Raw genomic sequence first — 20,253 nt, 5'->3', positions numbered from 1 at the left:
TGCCTGTCCCCCACGTAACCCAGAGGCACCTCCTTGTGGTCCCATTCCCTTATTCCAAAAATTAATTAGCAATTCAATATCTATTTCTATAAGCACTTATACACATATGTCTATATACTCATATCTAAGTATAAATAAATGTGAATTATCTTTTTTAGAGGATGGGAGAAGCAAGGGGAGCCATTAAAGAAGACAGAAGAGCATTTGGTGAAGAAACAGGAGTGAAGTGAGGGAAGACAAAGGGAAGATTTTTGGGAAGGAGAGAGTGGTTAATAAGGTTAAATGCAGCAGACACAGAAGAAGGGTTAGGAAAAGTCTATTGTTTCTCTTTTACCCAGGAACCCTGAGGGTCTTCTCCCATTTTGATTTTTTTTTTTTGATTAAAGGGGCCATCCCTTGAGTAACTGCTTAAAGAAGCCTATTCATTGAATGGGTGTATCTCACTCAAAGTGGGAATGCTATAAGACCTTAGCCTGAAAGGGCCAGGGTCTCCCATTGCATCCTGAGCCATCTCCTGGTCATCATCCTGATGAATATCAGGTCACTGGACCCAGATGGCTCAGGAGAAGAAAGTGAGGTTGGTGACCTTGCACAACCCTCCCTCCCTCAAATCAAAGTCAACTGCAAATCATGTCATCATCTTGATGTTATGATCCTCTTCAAGGACAAACACAATGATAAAGTAGCTAGGTGGTTCAATGGATCAAGAGCAGAGACTAGATTTGTAATGGTAATAGAATAGGAAGATCTTCCCCACCTGTTAATAGGCTTAACACATGAAACCTGGGATCACATGGAGCCTGGGTCACATGGAGCTCAGACTGGGAGGAGCTTGCCCAAGGAGAGGAAAGAGAGAGAGACAGAGACAGATACAGAGAGACAGACAGACAGAGAGGCAGAGAGAGAGAGAGAGACATAGAGCACAATTGGAGGGTGAGAGCAGGTAGAGCAGAGAGAGGGAAGCAAGCTGTGAGGGGGTGGAAGGAGGAATTTGTCTAGGGGAACTTGTTTTTGTGGGGAGGCCTGACAGAAAGAAGGTTTAAGATGTTGGTGCTCCCTGGATTAGTGATAAGTACTCTGTTAAATCATACCTCTCGGCATTCTAATGATGTCCCAAATAAATATTTTGTTTTGCCTTTGAGGAAGAGAGTTTGTTATATTTTGCAAATTTGCCCTGGAAATACACATGCATAATCATAGCGGCTGCTTATGGGTATCACATTGGTGTTACAGGAGTCAGGAAGATGTAAATTCATCTTCCTCATCATGCCTCAGACCCTTACTAGCTATGTGACCCTGGGCAAGTCATTTCTCTTGCCTCAGTTTCCTCATTTATAAAGTAAGGGGAGGGTTGGACTTGATAGCCTCTAATGTACCTTACAACTCTAACTTTATGATCCTATAATCTGATTAGTAGGGCATCATTATAATCTTTGAGGGAGTTGTCTCCATAGGGTGATAGAAATAAGCCATCTTACAAAGGGTTGGTGTATGAAAGAGCAACTGGAGGAATCAGAGGAGGCAAGTTTATACTTCTCTCATGAAGGCTAGTGAACAGTGGAAGGAGATGGAACAAAGAACTCAAGGGTTGAGAAATGGGGGATGAGGGAGACTTGAGCATGTATGTAGTCTAATAGGAGGGACTTGCCCAAGATCATTGGGTTGGTGAGGAGTGATGGAGCCAGGGCACAAATGCAGTTCTTCTGAATCTCACTCTAGTGCCCCCTCAGGACAGGAAGAAAGGAGAAGCCAGTGACGAAAAATACCGTAACCGATGGTGTTATAGAGTGGGTGGGGCATATTGGCTTCTAGGTTCTTCCATCTATGTTCTTGGCATCTATGTTCTTCCCATTCCTATAACGGTGGGCAAATTCCTCTAAAAACAACAAAAATACTGTAAGAAGTAAAGTTCAAGTTTACTGTTGATGATAAAACATTTTTTTCTTTGTATTCATCAATATGTGCTTATTAGCTTTTTGTAGTTTAAACATTTTTAATGGCAGAAGAAATAAACTGTTTTTTTATTATATTGATCCCTATCATGAACAATGAGTACCTTTCCTAGGAGGGACCCCATTTTGGGAAGTCCCCCACTTTTTTGGGGGGACCCACGACTCCTGAGTTATGAGTTGCTTTGGGGTGACAGCAATGAATCAGGGGAACACAAACAAGCCTAACATCCAAACCCCTATTTAGGGTCAGGTCCCCCTCCAAAGGAACTCAGTCCATTTAATTCTAGAGCCAAAGCCCCTTGTGGGATAGTAAGAGTTCAGAGGGACAGGAGAGATTACATATACTTTTGTATATACTTCTGTGGGAACATGTCTCCCCTGGAAGAAAGTAATCTTCTTGAGGGCAGAGACTTTTGCATTTTTTTTTGTCTATTTACATCCAGAAGTTAGCATAGATGTAACAGACACTGAATAAATGCATATTGATTAAATTTACTTTATAAATTACCAAATATATACAGTAATTTACTTGATTAAAGTAGTGGAAAGATTTAATAATTTTTCATTTAGTTTTTCAAAAAAAATCTTTAATTTGAAAACATTTTCTTTGGCCCACAAAATTTGTGTTGGATTGTTGCCACATTTGCCATCACTACTCCTTTTCTCCCCAACCATCTTGATCACTATTATGTATTTTCAAGACCCAGGTTATTATGTGAGCTAGCAATTGCCTTCTGTTGCTCAGAGAATGATGTTTATGAGGATGACTGTATTCTGATGTCATCTCTGAAACAGGTAGACTTGATCTTGACAACTTTTATGGGAGTTAAGAATTCCTTTAAAGAAAGGGACAGTACTGTGTGGCTTTTGGATTGCATTGGAAAAATGCTCCTTGCTTATGTAATTGATGGCAAGAGACTTATTTTAGGAAACCAAAATTGGTTGTGTATCCTGGCTTCAGAAGAATGACCGTTCTCTTGATTGGTTCTGTGAGGAGAAAAACAGAACTTTAACTAAGGAATGTGCAAAAAATCTAACATATGCACTCTTTCGGCAGCGAAAGGGCGTAGGGAATAAGTATTTCTGTAGCACCTACTATGTGGCAGGCATCATAATAAGTACTTTACAAATATCATCTCATTTGATCCTCACAACAGCTCTGTGAGGTTTCCTTACAGTTAAGGAAACTGAGGCAAAGGAGAGGTTATGTGACTTGCCCAGAGTCACACAGCTAGGTATATCTGAAGTAAGGTTTGAATTCAGGTCTTCCTTGCTCCAGGCCCTGTGCTCTATCCACAATGCTATCTAGCTCCATTGTTAGTTACTTACAATGAGGTTAGCACCTTAGTTTGTTTTTCTTTTTGTTTTTTTTTTGTTTGTTTGTGTTGTCCATACCTGTGATTTTATTGATGTGGGAAACTCCTTGGGTAGAAACTCCTTCTGATGAGGTTTAGGGGTGCTGACATGGTTTAGGGGTGCTGGGACCCCCAAAATGTCAGAGTACAGGAAAGTGTCACCTGGAATGAATTCACATACTAAAGCCATCTTCCAGTCAAATGGCAAAGTTTATTGTGACCCCAAGAGAAGCAGGCAAAGTTCCTTAGGGAACTTGCAGGTTAATGTGGATGATGCTAAAGTTTATATAGAAAAAAGCCAGTGAAAAGAATGCCAAGTATGGATCAGGGAGTATTCAGCAAAAGCATGTAGTCTGGGTGCTGGGTGCTGGGAAAATCCAGGGAGTCAATAGAGACAGGGGATAAGATAGAAGGGTTGCCAGAGCATAGTCTTTAGGCAGGGACCCTATCCCTGCACTGAGAGTGTTTATCTGAGGAATTACAGCTTCACCTTGTGCCTGTAACAAGGAGAGAGAATTTTCTCACAGGACTTTACTGAGATTAGGGGTGTTTTCAGAGACATGGTCATTACCTTTTGGGGTCCAGGTCCTATCACCCCATCACTTCCACTCATGCAGAAGAGCAACCCTCTATTACTCATAGTCTTAGAGAGTAACCTGGGCGGGGGAGGCAATAAGAAGCTAAGTGACTTACCCAGGGGCAGAGGGAACACTTGAACTGAGGTCTTCATGATTCCAGGATGTATCTCATACAGCCTCTATGGCAAGAATAACTAAAATAGGAAGCTACCAGTCTTTGGTATTGCTAGTAACACCTACCTGTGAACAGTTAGAGTAATTAATTACCTTTTAAGCGATCAACTATTTATATATCATTTTTCATTTCATCAATTACAAAGTTGACTGAAGGGCTTTCTTTGTGCTTCTTGTGCCAAGTTCCAAAATTTCTGGATATAGTTCTGGAAAGAAAGAGGAATTATTGGACAATGACTACACCTCACACTTCCCTCTCACCACTAGGTAGTGTTACTTAGTAGAAATTATTAAGAAAAATTATCCTTTTATTGTAACACCTCAAAAATATATTTCCTGGATGTCCTAGAAATCAATAATTCAGCAGTTTGACTCATTTAATAATCTCTATTTTTAAAATTTAGATCAGTATAGGAAACTCCCAATGACTAAGCTCCTTCCATTTCTTCACCTATAACTTGTCTTAGAAAATTGCCTGGGGATGATGATAGATTGAGTGATTTGTCTACAGTAAAACAGTTATTCAACAAACATTCATTAAATGACTACTACATGCCAAGGAACTGTGATAGGTGGTGAGGAGGCAAAAGACAAAATAAAAATGGTCCCTGGCCTCAGGGAGTTTTCATTCTACTGGTTTAGCCACTACGTGTGTCAAGTGGCAGGACTTAAATATAGGTCTTCCTCACCCCAAATATCCCTCTTTCTACTGCGCCACAGTTTCTGTCTATAATGGGTATTTGATAATTCTTTATGTTAAAGTTGATTAGATTTGAAAAGGACTAAATGAGCTTAGTGAATTTTTAAAAAATATTAATTATTTTTAGTTTTTAACATTCACTTCCATAAGATTTTGAGTTACAAATTTTCTCCTCTTCCCTGCTCTCCCTCCACCCAAAGCTGCATGCAATCTGATATAGGCTCTACATATTCATGCATATTAAGCATATTTTCTCATTAGTCATGTTGTAAAGAAGAATTAGAACCAATGGGAAGAACCATGAGAAAGAAGAAGCAAACAGAGAGAGTAAATAGTATGCTTTGATCTGCATTCAGACTCCCTAGTTTTTTCTCTGGGTGTGGATAGCATTTTCCATCATGAGTGTTTTGCAGTTGTCTTAGGTCATTGCACTGATGAGAAGAGCTAAACCTGTCAAAGTTGGCTTTTTCACAATGTTGCTATTACCATGTACAGTGTTCTCCTGGTTCTGCTCACTTCACTCACCATCAGTTCATATAAGTCTTTCCAGGTTTTTCTGAAGTCCACCTGCTCATTATTTCTCATAGCACAGTGGTATTCCATTATATTCATGTACCACAACTTGTTCAATCATTCCTTAATTGATAGGCATCCCCTCAGTCTCCAATTGTTGGCACCACAAAAAGAGCTGCTATAAATATTTTTGTACATGTGGGTCCTTTTCCCATTTTTCTGATCTCTTTGGGGTATTGCTGGATCAAAGGTTAGGCACAGTTTTATAGCCCTTTGGGCATGGTTTCAAATTGTTCTCCAGAATGGTTGGATCAGTGCACCATTCCACCAACAATGCATTAGTGTTTCAATTTTTCCACATCTTCAACATTATCATTTTTTTCTGTTTTGTCATGTTATAACCAATCTGATAGGTGTGGTGTGGTATTTCAGAGTTGTTTTGATTTTCATTTCTCTAATCAATAGTGATTTACAGCATTTTTTTATATGACTATAGATAAATTTAATTTCTTCCTCTGAAAACTGCCTGTTCATATCTTCTGACCTTTTATCAATTGGGAAATGACTTTTATTCTTATAAATTTGACTCAGTTCTCTTTGTATTTTAGAAATGAGACATTTATCAGAGGTACTGATCATAAAAATTGTTTCCCAGCTTTCCGCATCCTTTCTAATCTTGATGGCATTGGCTTTGTTTGAATTATTTTTAAAACGTTCTTGGGATAGCACAGTGGCACAGCAGATAGAACACTAGCCCTGGAGTCAGGATGAAGGTAGTTCAAATTCAGCCTGAGACACTTACTAGCTGTGTGACCCTACGCAAGTCACTTAACTCTGATTGCTTCAAAAAAACCACGAACAAGTTCTTGATAGTGATCATAACAGATATTGAATCCTTTATGTATGTTATTATCCAACATTCCTCAAAGAGATACAGGCCTCAACAAAATGTTAATAACCCACACAAATAATTTTAAAGTGTAACTTATTAATAAAGTGAAAAAAAAAAGTTGATTTCATAATAATAACTCACATTTTCATGTTTTTCAAAACTACCTACCTTTTTTGTTGTTTGGGGTTAGGTGCCTTGCTCAGGGTTACACAACTTCTAAGTGTCTGAGACTAGATTTGAACTCAGGTTCTCCTGACTCTAGGGCTAGTGCTTTATCTACTACCCTACCTAGCTGCCTCCAAACTACTTATCTTTAAAGTAGTGTATTTTGGCTTAGGACTACAAGCCTTATCTTGACCCTGATAGGAGAAAAACTCCATTCCAGTTAGATAGCACAGGTATTATTTTGTTGGTCTGGATGTGTGAGTTCATTGAATGTAGGGTATTCCTGGATGAGGAAATTCCCTTTACTTACGCAGATCAACAACTTCTCTGCAATTTATAATCTTAAAGAGTTGCTTGGGGCTCTGAGAGATTAATTTACTTGTTGAAGGTCATCCAGAAATTATGTGTCTTAGGCAGAACTTGAACAAGGTTTTCATGATTCCAACTCTGGCTCTCCTCATTATGTCATGAAATCTCTTGATATAAGTATTTTATATTTGCCTTCACTTTGCAAATGAGGAAACTGAGGATTTGGAATTTTAAAGGACTTGTTCATGGCCACATTGCTAGTAAGTTTCTAAGGTAGGATTTGAATGCACTTCTCCTAAGTAGGAGTCTAGGGCTGGTATTTTATGCACTTGGCCATGCTGCCTCATTTATACATATCAGAAAGTCAAGATTATTAGGACTGAGAGGCCCATTAGAGACTAATATTCCAGGATAAAATTTTAGAGGAACTGGGAAGGAAATATTTGAGCTATTAATCAGAACCATCCTGAAAACTCATGACCAGATGGCTTAAAAATCATGCCATGCGGTCCCATTGGGCAACGTAAAAACAAACATCTGTGCCTGGTGCAGCTTCCTTCAAGTAGGTGGGTGGCACCTCAGTGCTAGAAGCTCACTTGAGAAGGGAGAGAGGGAGAGAGAGGTCAAAATGAAGATGTTACTGACCCTGTTCCTCTTTCTCTTCACCCTGACCATCTTTTCAGGTAGGAGATTAATATATGAAAAAGCACAGCAACTATTTATTTCTAAGATGGGACCGTTGACGGTATCTTTGTTATTCTGACTTCAAAACGGCACTTTGGAGAGAATAAAGCCAATATTTTGGTAGTCTTTTACAACAGATTTCTAGAATCCCTTGTTAGCATCATTGGAGATAGACTAAGCTGCTTTGTCTTTAAATTAATATTGTGAGTAATCATTTTTATTTATTTTTTAAAACATTATCAATGTTTTACTATATTGAGTAATCATTTTTAAGAAGTAGTGATAGATATTACTTCATTAGACAGACCCCTTTTATGTGGGAATATTTAAATTGCCTGTGGTTTTCTCATTACTGAACATCTCCCAATAAAAATATAATAGCGTTTAGTCTTGAGCTCTAGCTTAGAGTTGGTGCATAAAATATTATTTTTATATTTTTAAGAAATGACCCTCAAGCCATCAGAAAGATTAAACAGGACATGGAAGAAATGTTGTATCTTTTTGAAAATGTAAACTTTTTAAATGAACAGATAGTTTTTAATAGAGTGGACCATTTGCAAAATAAAAGGAAGATATTTCGCATTATTTTTTTCAGATGATCTGATCTCCTTTATTGTCATCACAAATATATTTTAAAATATTCTAAATTCCATTCCAAACCTCCTGGAATGCACTCTCTTGGGATGGGGCCTTAAAAGAAAGAACACTCTTGTGTGTTAACCCAAATCACACTTGCAAATATTTTGCTGTTGCATGGTGAGTTAAACAATCAGCTTCTTGTTAACCTTAATATCTGCATCTCTTCTCTTCTCTCCTCTCCCCAACCTTTAGATTCTTCCCCAATACTGACAGAAAAACAAGCAAAGCAACTCTTGAGAAGTCGGAGACAGGATCGGCCTAGCAAACCTGGTTTTCCTGATGAGCCAATGCGGGTGAATGCTTTTCTTGGTCAATTTTAAGGAAAATAAGGTCATTTTTAATGGTAGTTGTTGAAGGTATCCAGTCAAAGAGATATAATTTAAACATCAAATTAGGCCAGTTGCTAAAGCCAAATATTAATTCTTTTAAACCAAGCATTTATTAAATGCTTATTATTATTTATCAAGTTCATGCTGAGAGGCAGAGCTTGAGGGAAGGGTAAGAACACTGGACAAGTATTAAGGGATAATTCTTGCCTTTCCTGGTATCCTCAGTACTTAGCACCATGCCTGGCTTGTAGGAAGGGCTTAATAAATGCTTGTTGATTGACACTGGGCTGGGGGGCACAAATAGTGGATAGAATGCTAGACTTAGGTCACAAGGCCAACATTCAAATCCTGCTCCTGATACCAACTCTCTGACAATAGAAAAATCACTTAACCTTTCTGGGACTCAGTTTCCATATCTATAAAATAGTAATATTAATTTCTATAGGTCCTACTTTATGGGACCATTGTGAGGCTCAAGTGCAATAATGTGTATAAAATACAGTGCAAATCTTAAAACACTATTTTCTTTGTTTTCTTTCTTGTTTTGATTCTGAACTTACCCACATTCTCATTTCCTTTCCTCAGAAGGATTGTATATGAAACTGTGAATCTCCATTTCATAATGCTTGCCTTTTTTTAATAATAATTTAATAAAATAAATTTCATATTACTTTCAAAACTGTCCTGCTTATCTGAGCTTCCTTCTAAACTTCCTTCTGTTCTCTTCTGTGTATTTCAAGAAGAAAATGTTTCAATGGCCATCTTTTTTTAGGCTTCAGTATTACTAACCACCCATGCAGTCTCATGTGTCCCTCACCCCAGCCTCCCATTAAAAATGAGAGGAGAACCCTGCCCCCTCCACCACCAACAGCCTTGTAACAAATAAATGAAATCAAACAGAATGGAAGCGCACAGTGACCAGGTCCAAAAATGTTTCTCTTTTCACCTTGAGTCTACCACTTCTCTCCCAGGAGATGGCTAACTCCTTCCCACAGGTCCGGTGGAGACAAGGTTAGCCTTTGCATTGATGAAAGTTCTAAAGTCTTTCAAAGTTATTTTTCTTTACATGGTTCATGTCTTTGTAGAAATTGTTCTCTGGGTTTTACTTGCTTCACTTTGCATCAGTTCATATTACAGAGAGCCTAGGATTCTCTGAAATCATCTCTTACAATTTTTTAAGGTGTGATAATAGTCCATAACATTCATATAGCACAATTTGTTTAGCCATCCCCTAATTGATGGATGACTCTTTAGATTCTAGTTCTTAAAAAAAAAAAAGTCCCTCCTTTCAATCTACTCTCCAGACCTAGGAGTTTGTTTTGCTTGTGAGTGTTCTCTTTCTGGTATTGTCCTCTCTCTCTTAACAAGCCCCACCCTCCTTCATTCCCTCCCTCCAACCCAGTTTGGTTCCCTGTCAAGTTTGATATATTTCTGTACTAAACTCTCTCTCTCTCTCTCTCTAACCTTCCTTTGTCCATTTCAGATTAGATTGAGATTTGTCTGATGTCCTCCTTTCCTCCATACTTGGGGGCTCTTCTCACCCAATGCAATTATAAGAAATAGCAAGTTCCACTCTCTTTTCCTCCTCTACACTAATGTACTCCTCCTCTTATCCTTCCTTTTCTTTTCTTTTTCCTCTTCAAACCCTTAGAACAGAAGCAATTCAGGGCCTTCCCCCCCCCCCCCCCCCATTTAATTCTCACAGCCTAGGAATACATTAAAGGTTCTGAAAGGTCATTTGTTCCTTCTCCTCACTGTGAGAATGTTAGCATTACGTCATGATGTAGCTTCTTCCATTGCTCAAAGGAAGCCCAGATACGCAGGAACTCTGAGGTCCTGAGTACTCTGTCCTGAGAGGACAAGGAAACGTTTCTAGATTTCTCTTGAATTTTGTGTTTGTGTTTAAAAATTCCTACTCAACTCTGATTTTCCTCAGAAATGCTTGGAAGTCCAGTATTCCATTAAAGATCAATTTTTCCTCTTACCTGTAGGATTCTACTCAGGTTTTCAGGGTAAGTTATTCTTGGTTCTATGGCTATATCTTTTTCCTTTTAGAATACTGTATTCTAAGATTTCCTCTCATTCATAGTAGACATTTCCGGGTCTCATGATCCTGACTGTGGCTTCTTGGAACTTGAGCTGCTTCTTTCTGGATGCCTAAAGCATTTTTTTCTTCACTGTGGGAGCTCTGGTTTTTGGCTATGCCATTCCTGGGACTTTTCCTTTTGGGATTTCTTTCAAGAAATGATTGGTGGATTTTTTCCCCATCTATGCTTTCAGTTCTAATATATTGGGGCAGTTTTCATTTATGATTTCTGGAAATACAATGTCCAGGCTTTGGTTGAGTGGTTTGGTTAAGTGATTCTTAAATTCTATTGCTTTTCAAGGTCATTTTTAAAAAATCAGATCTTTTATATTTTCTTCCATTTTTTCCAGGTTTTTAAAAAAATTCTAATGTTTTTTGATGACTTACAGAGTCATTGATTTCTGTTTGATGTATTATAGTTTTCATTGATTCTGTCATTTGGGTAAGGTTTATCACTTTATTTTCTAAACTACTTATTCTCCTTTCAATTCTTTCATCCAGAGATGCTATTTCATTTTTTATTTCTTGCTTCATTTCTTCTAGGGATCTATGTAGTCCCTGTGGAAAATCCATTTTTTTTCTCTTTGGGTCTCCATTTGAAGCTTTTATAGAATTACTCTTTTCTTCTAAGGTGGAATTTTGGGTATCACTTGAATTTCAGGGACTTCCATGGACTCTCAGGACAGAGTACTTGGGACTTCAGAGTCTCTGAATGCCCGGACTTCGTTGATTTGAGCACAGCTCTCTTCTAAGCACTGCTATGTTGCACTGTTACCTTCAGGAACGAACTGTTAAATGTTTAGCAACCAGGTCTGAAAAAGTCTGCATATGACATACTTTGAAATTTAATACACATTATAAACATTTTGTTACTCATTTCCTTAAGTCTAGACCACAAACAAAACAACAAATCAAACTCTGATTTTTGTAGCATTTGCAGACAATGAGCTTTCTGCAGTGGTAAGTGCTGGCTCTGACACACCCCTGCTTCCATGTCTGCTGCCTTTGTTGTCTCCTGACATGGAGCCGTGTAGTGTGCACATGTTGGTGGACTATCACTTTCTATGTTGGGGGACTGCTGGGCTGTTTGCCTTTGCTGGTCCTGTCCCTGTTGGCAGCACCTATTTCTCTTGTTTGAGGGTTTCCGGTTGGCTTTTTGAGCAGTTCTGAGATGGAGACAATATTTTATATAGTTTCTTACAGTATATTTCCTAATCAGTTTGCTTTGGTGTGGGTTTCAGGTTCTTCCTGGAGTAGGTGTGGGGGAACTGGGTAATCTATCATCTTGGCTAAAAGCCTCTTAAAGAATTATGCGGATGTGTTAGCTCCAACTCTGCTACTAATTAAGTGTGTGACCTTGGGCAAAATCCACATTCCTTATCAGCAAAAGTAGGGATTCAACTCAATGTATTTGGTTGTTTCTTCCCCCAGAGGCTTTGTCGATACTGAATAACTGAAATATACCTCTGTAACAATTGATTATTAATGGCATTTATAAATAGTCATTAAAACTTCTATCTATGAAATTTTGCCAAAGTCAAATCACTTCAACTTTCTGGGCCTCAGTTTCCTCAGCTGTAAAATGAGGGGGTTGGATTAGGTGACTTTTAAGGTCCCTTCTAAATCTATGAGCTTATGAACTTAGGTGATTCTTTTTCTTTGCCCTTATCAATCTATGATTTCATTATCCCTCTTATCAGAAATGTTTATAGTAGAAAAGTAAGAGTGGCCTAGGACAACACTGGGCCTGGAATCAGGAAGATCTGAGTTCAAATGCGTTCTCTGATGCTTACTGGCTGTGTGACCCTGGGCAAGTCACTTAACCCTGTTGGCCTCAGTTTCCTCATCTGTAAAATGAGCTGGAAATGGCAAATCACTCCAGTATCTTTGCCAAGAAAACCCTAAATGGGGTCATGGAGAGATGGATGTGACTGACTCAACCACAAAACCACAAAAACCACAAAACAACCACAAAAAGGATTGGTAGATTAGGGAATAAAAGGACCCAATGAATGATAGGCTACATGATGATAGTATTGCTTGGTAGCATCCCCCACCCCAAGCGACTCTTCGGGTGTGTCCCTAGATTCAAGGTATACTGAATCCCCCCAAACTACTTCTTGAGCCTCCACTCATATGTTTAATGCTTAGATGGAGGACATAATTATTTCAAAGCAAAGGAATTTAATGAAATGAGATAAGAAAAGTAGAAAAAAATATTTCTTCTCTACGCCTGGGACATATGTACTCTTTCACAAATATATATATCAGTCCTCACATAGGATGTATAAGTGGAGAGCAACACATGCATGTGACCAGTACAACTTTGGGTTTAGATGGTGCAGGGCCGTTGATTTCTCCTAGTGATGTCATCATGAAGACCTTGCAGGCCTTGTGATCTCCTACTCTCAGCCCAATGCTGTTGGGTAATGCTCTGTTGGCTGTGTTTGTCTTTGCTGAGCAGGCAGTAACAGAGCAGTACCCTGGCTACTGGGCCCAGATGAGGGGCATTTATTTGGCCCAACAGCATCAGATAGATGCTGCCTGGAGGCAGGAAGTGAACAGAATGGGTAAGAGCAGCCGCAAGACATCAGTGACCATTTAGCATCAAAGGTGGATGTTTCTCCTTCCCATACATGTCCTGGATTCATGTGTTCCCTATGTGTGTGCTCCTTCATGTGTGTCACTCTTCCCGCAGAGGTTGTATGTATCTGTGCACCATTCCTTCCTCAAGTTTGTGGGGGAAATATTTGGTTGTTAATTTTCCATACTGAACTTTCATTTAATGTCCCTCAGGAAAAGAATCAAGGGTTGTTATGCTCAAGCCAGCTGTGTCTGCATACCTCATCCATGATCTAGACTTGCCTGTGGGCCAGAAGGGACTTAGGGATCATGTGGGTATGTAACTGTCATAGACAGAGTTCAAATCACTGGTCTGATCCTCTCATTTTACAGATTATTTTAGAGGAGGGAAATGATTTGCTCATGATCACACAGGGAAAAAGGGGAAATTTTACTGGTCATTTATAAATGCAATGATAATAAATTATCACAGTGGCATCGATCAGTTATATTATTTTATTTTGTTTTCTTCCTATGTCCTTTGTTTTTAATTTGTGTGTTTATAATAGTCAAAATGACTTAGTTGCTTAAAGTTGTTCTTAAAATAGTATTGCTGTTACTGTGTACAATGTTCTCTTGGTACTCCTCATTTCATTCTTCATCACTTCATGCAAGTCTTTCATTGCCTTTGTTTTTTAAAAAATTTATTTTATTTTCAATTCATGGATTTATTTTAAACAACAATATCTAAGTGAATAAATCAACTGAGAATAAGATCCTTTATAATGAAGTCCTTGTTTAAAAAAAAAGAAAAGAAAAAAAGTCTTCACTAATCATTTGAAGGTCAGCTGCATACACACCATTGCAGCCCCTAACCAAAATACTTTCCCTGCTCTTGGAATTTCAAGGACTTCCTAGAAGCTCTAACCCTGCTGGTTCTGCATTCAGCTGCTAAGAATCCCTGTTGAGCTTGGTCTAGGGAGTGGGGTTCACCTGCAGGGTCTCATCGAACCACAGAGCAGGATAGTGAGGAAAATGCTGATGTAAGAGTCAGGTGACCTGAGTTTTGTCTCAGTTTCTGCTACTAACTCACTATGGCCTTGGCAAATCACTTTTCTCTGGGTCCTGGTTCCTCTTTTGTAAAAGGAGTGGATTGGACTTAATGATCCCCTTTGCTCAATTCTAGTTTTAATATTCTATAATTCTAGCCTGGGGCCGCTAGGTGGCTCCATAGTGCACACGGTGCCAGATCTGGAGTCAGAAAGACTCGTCCTCTTGAATTCAAATCAGGTCTCAAGATACTTACCAGCTGTGTGACCCCGAGCAAGTTACTGAATCCTATTTGCCTCAGTTTCCTCATCTGTAAAATGAGCTGGAGGAGGAAATGTCAAACCATTCCAGTATCTTTGCCAAGAAAACCTTAAAAAGGGTCAGAAGATTGGACATGACAAATGACTCAGCAACAGCAAATCCTACCCTGGTTGGTTTGGGTGCCCTACTCCTTCCCCTATAACAGACCCTTCCTTCCATTCTCAATCTGTTCTTTCACGCTCATTTGGAACCTTGCATTAATAATTATAAGTATAGCAACAACCGTAATAAATTATATGATGTTTTAAAGTTTGCAAAGGGCTTTATGTATGACCTCATTTTATCCTTACAATATCTCTATGATATGTGGTATTATTATCCCCATTTTACAAAGGAAGGAATTGAGAAATAAATTGTAGCCTAGGGCTACACAGCCAGAAAATATCTAAGGCAGGGTCTTCTTTGCTCCAGGCCCGGTGCTCTAGGAACTGTACCACATTGACTTGGCTATGCCTTTGCCATCCTATTCAGTCTAGAGGCTGAGCAGCTCCCTGATTTCTCTACCCTTACCCTGCATTGGGTCTATTTCATCCAATTTATTCTCACCATGTTCCTCTCTCTCCATTGCTCACTGGACCGTCTCTCCCCTCTGATTTTAGTCTCACTCTTTGGGTTGATAGCTTCCTCTTTATACATTAACTGACACTGGAGTTGTAACTTTTGCTACTGGCACCACATTACCACCCTCTCTGTCCCACCAGCCTGACTCAGGTCTCAGTCCTGTGCCTTCTTAGTCTGCCTTATTCCTTTTGTTGCCCTTAATCTGATGACAACAATTATGAGACATTAATTTGTTCCCACTGAGTTGAAAAGTATATGGTACTGCCTCTCAGCAAAGTTATGAAGTCTGTGGAGTAAACTTCTGTATCTCCAATGTCAACTTTTTGCTATTTCCCTCCATGTTATTCATTCACTCTCCCTCCTAACTTCAGATATCCAATACCTTTATTTTCTCTTCATTCTCTACTGCTTTTAAAAACAGAATAGGACCCGATAGCAGCTAATTCCTCTCACTTGTTGGCTAATCAGTTAACTGAGGTAGCAACGCAAGGCAAGGAGCATGTAAATATTTACTATGTGCCAGGCACTGTGCTAAGAGATGGAGATACATAAACAAGTAAAAAAAGAAGAAAATCCCTTCTTTCAAGGAGCTTATATTTCAATAGAGGAGAGCAGGACATAAAAGAGAACTGAAAAGTTTGGGGTTAGGGGAAAGAGACCCATAGGGGGGTATAGTCCAGAAAGTCCAAAACAACTAGAAAGATGAGCCAGCTTGAGCTCTGCCCTCATGGTGTTTCAAATCCATCAGTTTCTCTGGGCTCAAGATCTTGGGCAACTTGGCAGCCCAGTGAAGCACACAAGGCTTTCCTAGGGTCAGAAGAAGGGACTTAAAGAGAAACTACTCAGCCTCCTGTATGCCCTCCCACAAAATATGGCTAACTGGATATCTCTTCTCCCAAGATAATCAGTTCTGAAATAGCAGTATAATGGACCAGCCTTTATGAACACCAGCCAAGAATTATGTTTCTCCTAGTTTTTATGTGTTGTCTACAAGTGTGGGAGAAAGGCTGATGCAGTACTAATAACTATTGCTCAGTACAGCTTCCTTGCAGCCCCCACGAGTGAGCTGCCTTGGTTTCTTTATTCTGGACATCTTAGCTCTGATTATTCCTATACAGGATCCATTCCCACCAACTAAACCAGACTAGTCATTGTTCCCCCACTAGAAAGCATGCAATCCCAGCTTTCTACCTTTGCTCCCACTTAACTCCTGCCTAGAATAGTTTTTATTCTGTTCTCAACTTATGTTACCCTTTCTTCAGGACCCAGCCTAAGTTCTGTCTTTGTTACCAAAGCTTTCTCATAACAATATTTTTAACACTAGAACAACCAGGTTGTCAGTTGACACAGACATTTGCTTCATCCTGTGAGGCATTCTGAAATGCTAGTCCTTCTAATATTGAAGAAAATGCTAAATTTCAGTTAGAAAATAGAGATAATTTTCTTCCCATCCATATTCATGGACCTCATGAAATCTATTTAAGAATCCGTACTTTAGAGGATGGGCATAAGCTACAGAATTAGTTTTAAGAGTTGTAAGATCATAGGATTATAGCTCTAGAGTTGGAAGGGACCTTACAGGTCATTTAGTCCAATTCCTTTGCTTTATATGTTGAGGCAGCTAGGTGGCACAGTGAACAGAGTGCCAGACTAGAGTCAGGAAGACCTCAGTTCAAATCCAGCCTTGGACACTTACTAGCTGTGTGACTCTGGGCAAGTCACTGAACCCTGTTTGCCTCAGTTTCCTTATCTGTAAAATGAGCTGGAAAAAGAAATGGCAAACAACTTCAGGGTCTTTGCCAAGAAGACCCCAAATGGGGTTATGAAGAGTTGGACAAAACTTAAAGGACTGACCAACAACAAAAGCACAGTGGATAGAGTGCTGGACCTGGAATTGGGAAGACGTGAGTTCAAACCTGGCCTTAGATACTTGCTAACTATGTGACCTTATATAAGTGACTTAATCTCTGTCTTAGATTCCCCATTTGTAAAATGGGGATAACCATAGCACCTCCCTCCCAGGGTTGTTGAGAGGATCAAATGAGATAATTGTGAAGTGTTTAGCGTAATCCCTGGCACACATAGTGTTATATAAATGTTAGTTCCTTCTCCTTCTCTTCCTCTTTTTCTGCTTCTTCCTCTTCTTCTTCCTCTTCCTTTTCTTCCTCTTCTCCTCCTCCTCCTTCTTCCTCTTCTTCTTCTTCCTCCTCTTCTTCTGCTTCTTCCTCTTCTTCTTCCTTTTCTTCTTCCTCCTCCTCCTCCTTCTTCTCTATTTCTTGAACATCATCACATTCTTTAAACCTGGTCAGCCCATTTTTAATACACATGTGCTCTATGATGCTATGCTCCATGATGTTGACATTTTTCTTCTACTTGAAAATGTGACTGTAGAATGTATCTACAAGTAAAGAGGGGGTCTGGGGACTTGTTGATGCTCAGTACTCTCTACCTGTTCCCTATCCAAATGGAGGCTTGGTGAACCTGCTTCTAAGAAGGTGAAGTAGAGACCCCTGATGCCTATTTTAGAGCATGTACAGCCTGTCAGCTTACTGGTGATGAAAAAGTTTTAAATGGCTGATGAACCAGACTGGATGTGTATATAAAAGGCAAGAAGAGATGAAATTTCTCTCTCTCCAGCTACTTTCAAGTGAGCAAGGAAGAACTTGTTCAGCCCTCTAGATGAGGAGAGGGGCAGCCACTTGAGCTCCCTTATCTCCCAACCATTAATGGATGATTCTACTGTTTCCTTTTTCTGATTTACTCTTTCCAGTCACCTTTACATTCAGAAATCCTATTCTTTGTGGCATATGTTAATTACTACTGAAAGTATTTCTTTTAGGGAACAATCCTTTCTTGGAAGTATTGGGTTGTTTTTAAGAGGCCTTTCCATCGCCTCATCTAATTGACCAAATTCAAGTTTTCTCTTAAAGCTCCAATTTAAGGAGGAAAATGGTTTTGTTGCCAGGATGACCAATGGAAATCTCTAGAAAGATGACATCCAAGTATAAATTATTTCCTTTGTGAATACATGTTTAAGTGCTCAAGTGCTCTGGGACTACTTCTTTTCTAAGCAAATATTCTTTGATTTGGCCCATGTGCCCTCAAGGAATGTTCTTGATGGTGGTGTATAAATCATGATAACTGTTGTAAATAATCCTAAAATATCCCTTCACACTCAGCCTGTTGGACATAGTAATTGCATTATCCATTTGTTCCTAGGGATCTTAAAGCCTGAGTCAAGGCCATTGAGATTTTCATCATTTAAAATATTAATCTATGGTCTTTTTTTGGAGGGTGGGCATATTCACTTTTTCCTTTTTGGGGAACAGCTCATTGACCATCAAACAACAACTCTTCCTATAAACTTGCCTTTAGTTTATTTAATGAGCTAAATTTCTTCCAAATGTTGATGGAACAGTTCTCTCTCCTGACCTCCCACTTCCTAGTGAAGATTACAATGGAAGGGTTTAACCATTCTAAAAAAAGTTTCTGCTGACATGTTAACTGCTATTTGACAGAAAGTATTCTGGTCTTCTGCTCTCCCTCAAACAATTATATATCTACATATCTGCTTATATGTTATAACACCCTTCCCTCCACCCAAATTAGTATGTAAGCTTCTTGAAGGTAGGGACTGTTTTTTGTTTTTTTGTTATCTCTGGTTCTTAGCACAGTGCCTTGTATATTATAAGTTCTTAATAAGTGATTGTAGAATTGGATTAGATGCTCAGTGTTCAGTTTATCTTGCGTATCTTACTAGCTATATTTCCCTGAACAAGTCACTCAGACTCTCCAAACTGGTTTCTTCATTAGCCTACCTGCAATTTTCTGGACCTAATTAATATTCTATCTCCCTCTCCGTGACTTTATAGAAGTTTTCCTGCATGCCTCAAATGCTTTCCCTCTTTGCATCCCAAGCGCCTTTCAAAGCAAAGTTCAAGTGATGCTTCCGACAAGTGACCTTATCTGATTATCTTAGCTGATGTTGCTCCCTTATACTCCCACACAATTTTATTTATTTTGTGCATATTTTATAGGGGATTATCTGTGTACATGGTGTTTCCCTTCCAAAAGAAGGTAAGCTTCTTGTGGACAAGGTCTGTTTCATTTTTCTCTTTGTATCTTTGGTGTCTAATGAATTGAATCTGCAAAATGGGGATAAAAATATTTGTATTACCTATCCTGTAAGGTTGAAATGAGAAAGTGCTTTGCAAACCTTAAGGTATCATAGAAATGTGAGTTATCAACTTTATTATTTTCTGCCTTAATTAGCTCCTTGTGAAGTTGATCATTGGATTATTGAACTTTTTACATGTCATAATGAAAGACCTGTTGCAATTAATTTCATTTGACATTTGAGGTGGGATTCTCTCTGGTCCTTATTATTATTATTATTTTTAGCAATTAACCATAGTGGTTGAAACTGATTTACCATCTGCCCCTTCTTCCTCAGTCCAGGAATAGTTGAGTCAATTATTAAGGCTGGGTGATGCTGCTCAAGTTGTGGTTTCCAGCAGATTGGACATTTGGCTCTTCATCTTTGAACAATGATCATTTTTCAGCCTTGTGGGGGATTCATTTTCATAACATTTTCAATAAATAATGAAATACCATGGAAACTCCTGCAGGCTTTGGGCTTGTTTTTTCTGCACCGATGATTTCAACTGGCCTTTAGGAAAGACCATGTACTGACTATTCTTTGAAGTGTTTTTATACACTCATTGTTCCTGGCCCTAAAGACAGTGAGGAGTAGTAAATAGAATGCTGGATTTGGAGTCAGGAAGACCTAAGTTGGAATCACACCTCTGATACTTACTGTACACTAGCAGTGTTATTATGGGCAAGTCACTTTCTGTGTCTCAGTTTCCTTGTCTGTGAAATGAGAGAATACTAGAACCTACCTTACAGGATTGTTGTGTGGATCAAATAAAATGAGATAATACTAACACTTACCTTATAGGGTTGTTGTGAGGATCAGATAAGACAGGATATGTAAAAGCACTTTACTTATCTTAAAACACCATTTAAATGCTATTTTTTATTATTATCATTGAAAGAGCACTGAATGAACATTAGGAGATCCAGGTTCCAGTCTTGGATCTTTCATCGGCTAGCTGTGGGGCCTTGGACAAGTTACCTCACCTTTCTCAGACTCAATCTCAATCTGTAAAATGAATGGGGTGTTCTAAATAGTCTCTCAGAGGCTGACTCTAAAGGTCCCTGACTCTGATGCTTCAAATGCAACTTCTAGAGTTAGTCCTTGAGGTATTATTTCCCATTGAAATGCAAATTCACTTGGGAGGAGGTCACTGATTAAGTAGTAATTACTTATAAACACATTAACCTCATTAGCTGATCAGCTCCTTTCCAGACTAGAAATCCT

The 20,253-nt window shown here is 39.0% G+C and overlaps 1 protein-coding gene across 1 annotated transcript in view; it reads left to right on the top strand.

The window, feature by feature from the left end:
* The first annotated feature begins 7,194 nt into the window (after window positions 1-7,194).
* Window positions 7,195-20,253, top strand: part of C2H17orf67 (chromosome 2 C17orf67 homolog) — a 35,834-nt gene continuing 22,775 nt past the window's right edge. Inside the window, exons 1-2 of the mRNA XM_072646771.1 lie at window positions 7,195-7,321; window positions 8,154-8,254. Of these exons, the coding sequence (XP_072502872.1) occupies window positions 7,267-7,321; window positions 8,154-8,254 (156 nt within the window). The 5' untranslated portion in view covers window positions 7,195-7,266. The remainder of the gene's footprint in view (window positions 7,322-8,153; window positions 8,255-20,253) is intronic.

The sequence above is a fragment of the Notamacropus eugenii genome, chromosome 2, assembly GCF_028372415.1.
Source record: "Notamacropus eugenii isolate mMacEug1 chromosome 2, mMacEug1.pri_v2, whole genome shotgun sequence".
Classification (NCBI taxonomy): domain Eukaryota; kingdom Metazoa; phylum Chordata; class Mammalia; order Diprotodontia; family Macropodidae; genus Notamacropus; species Notamacropus eugenii.
This window is presented reverse-complemented; position numbering and strand designations above follow the sequence as displayed.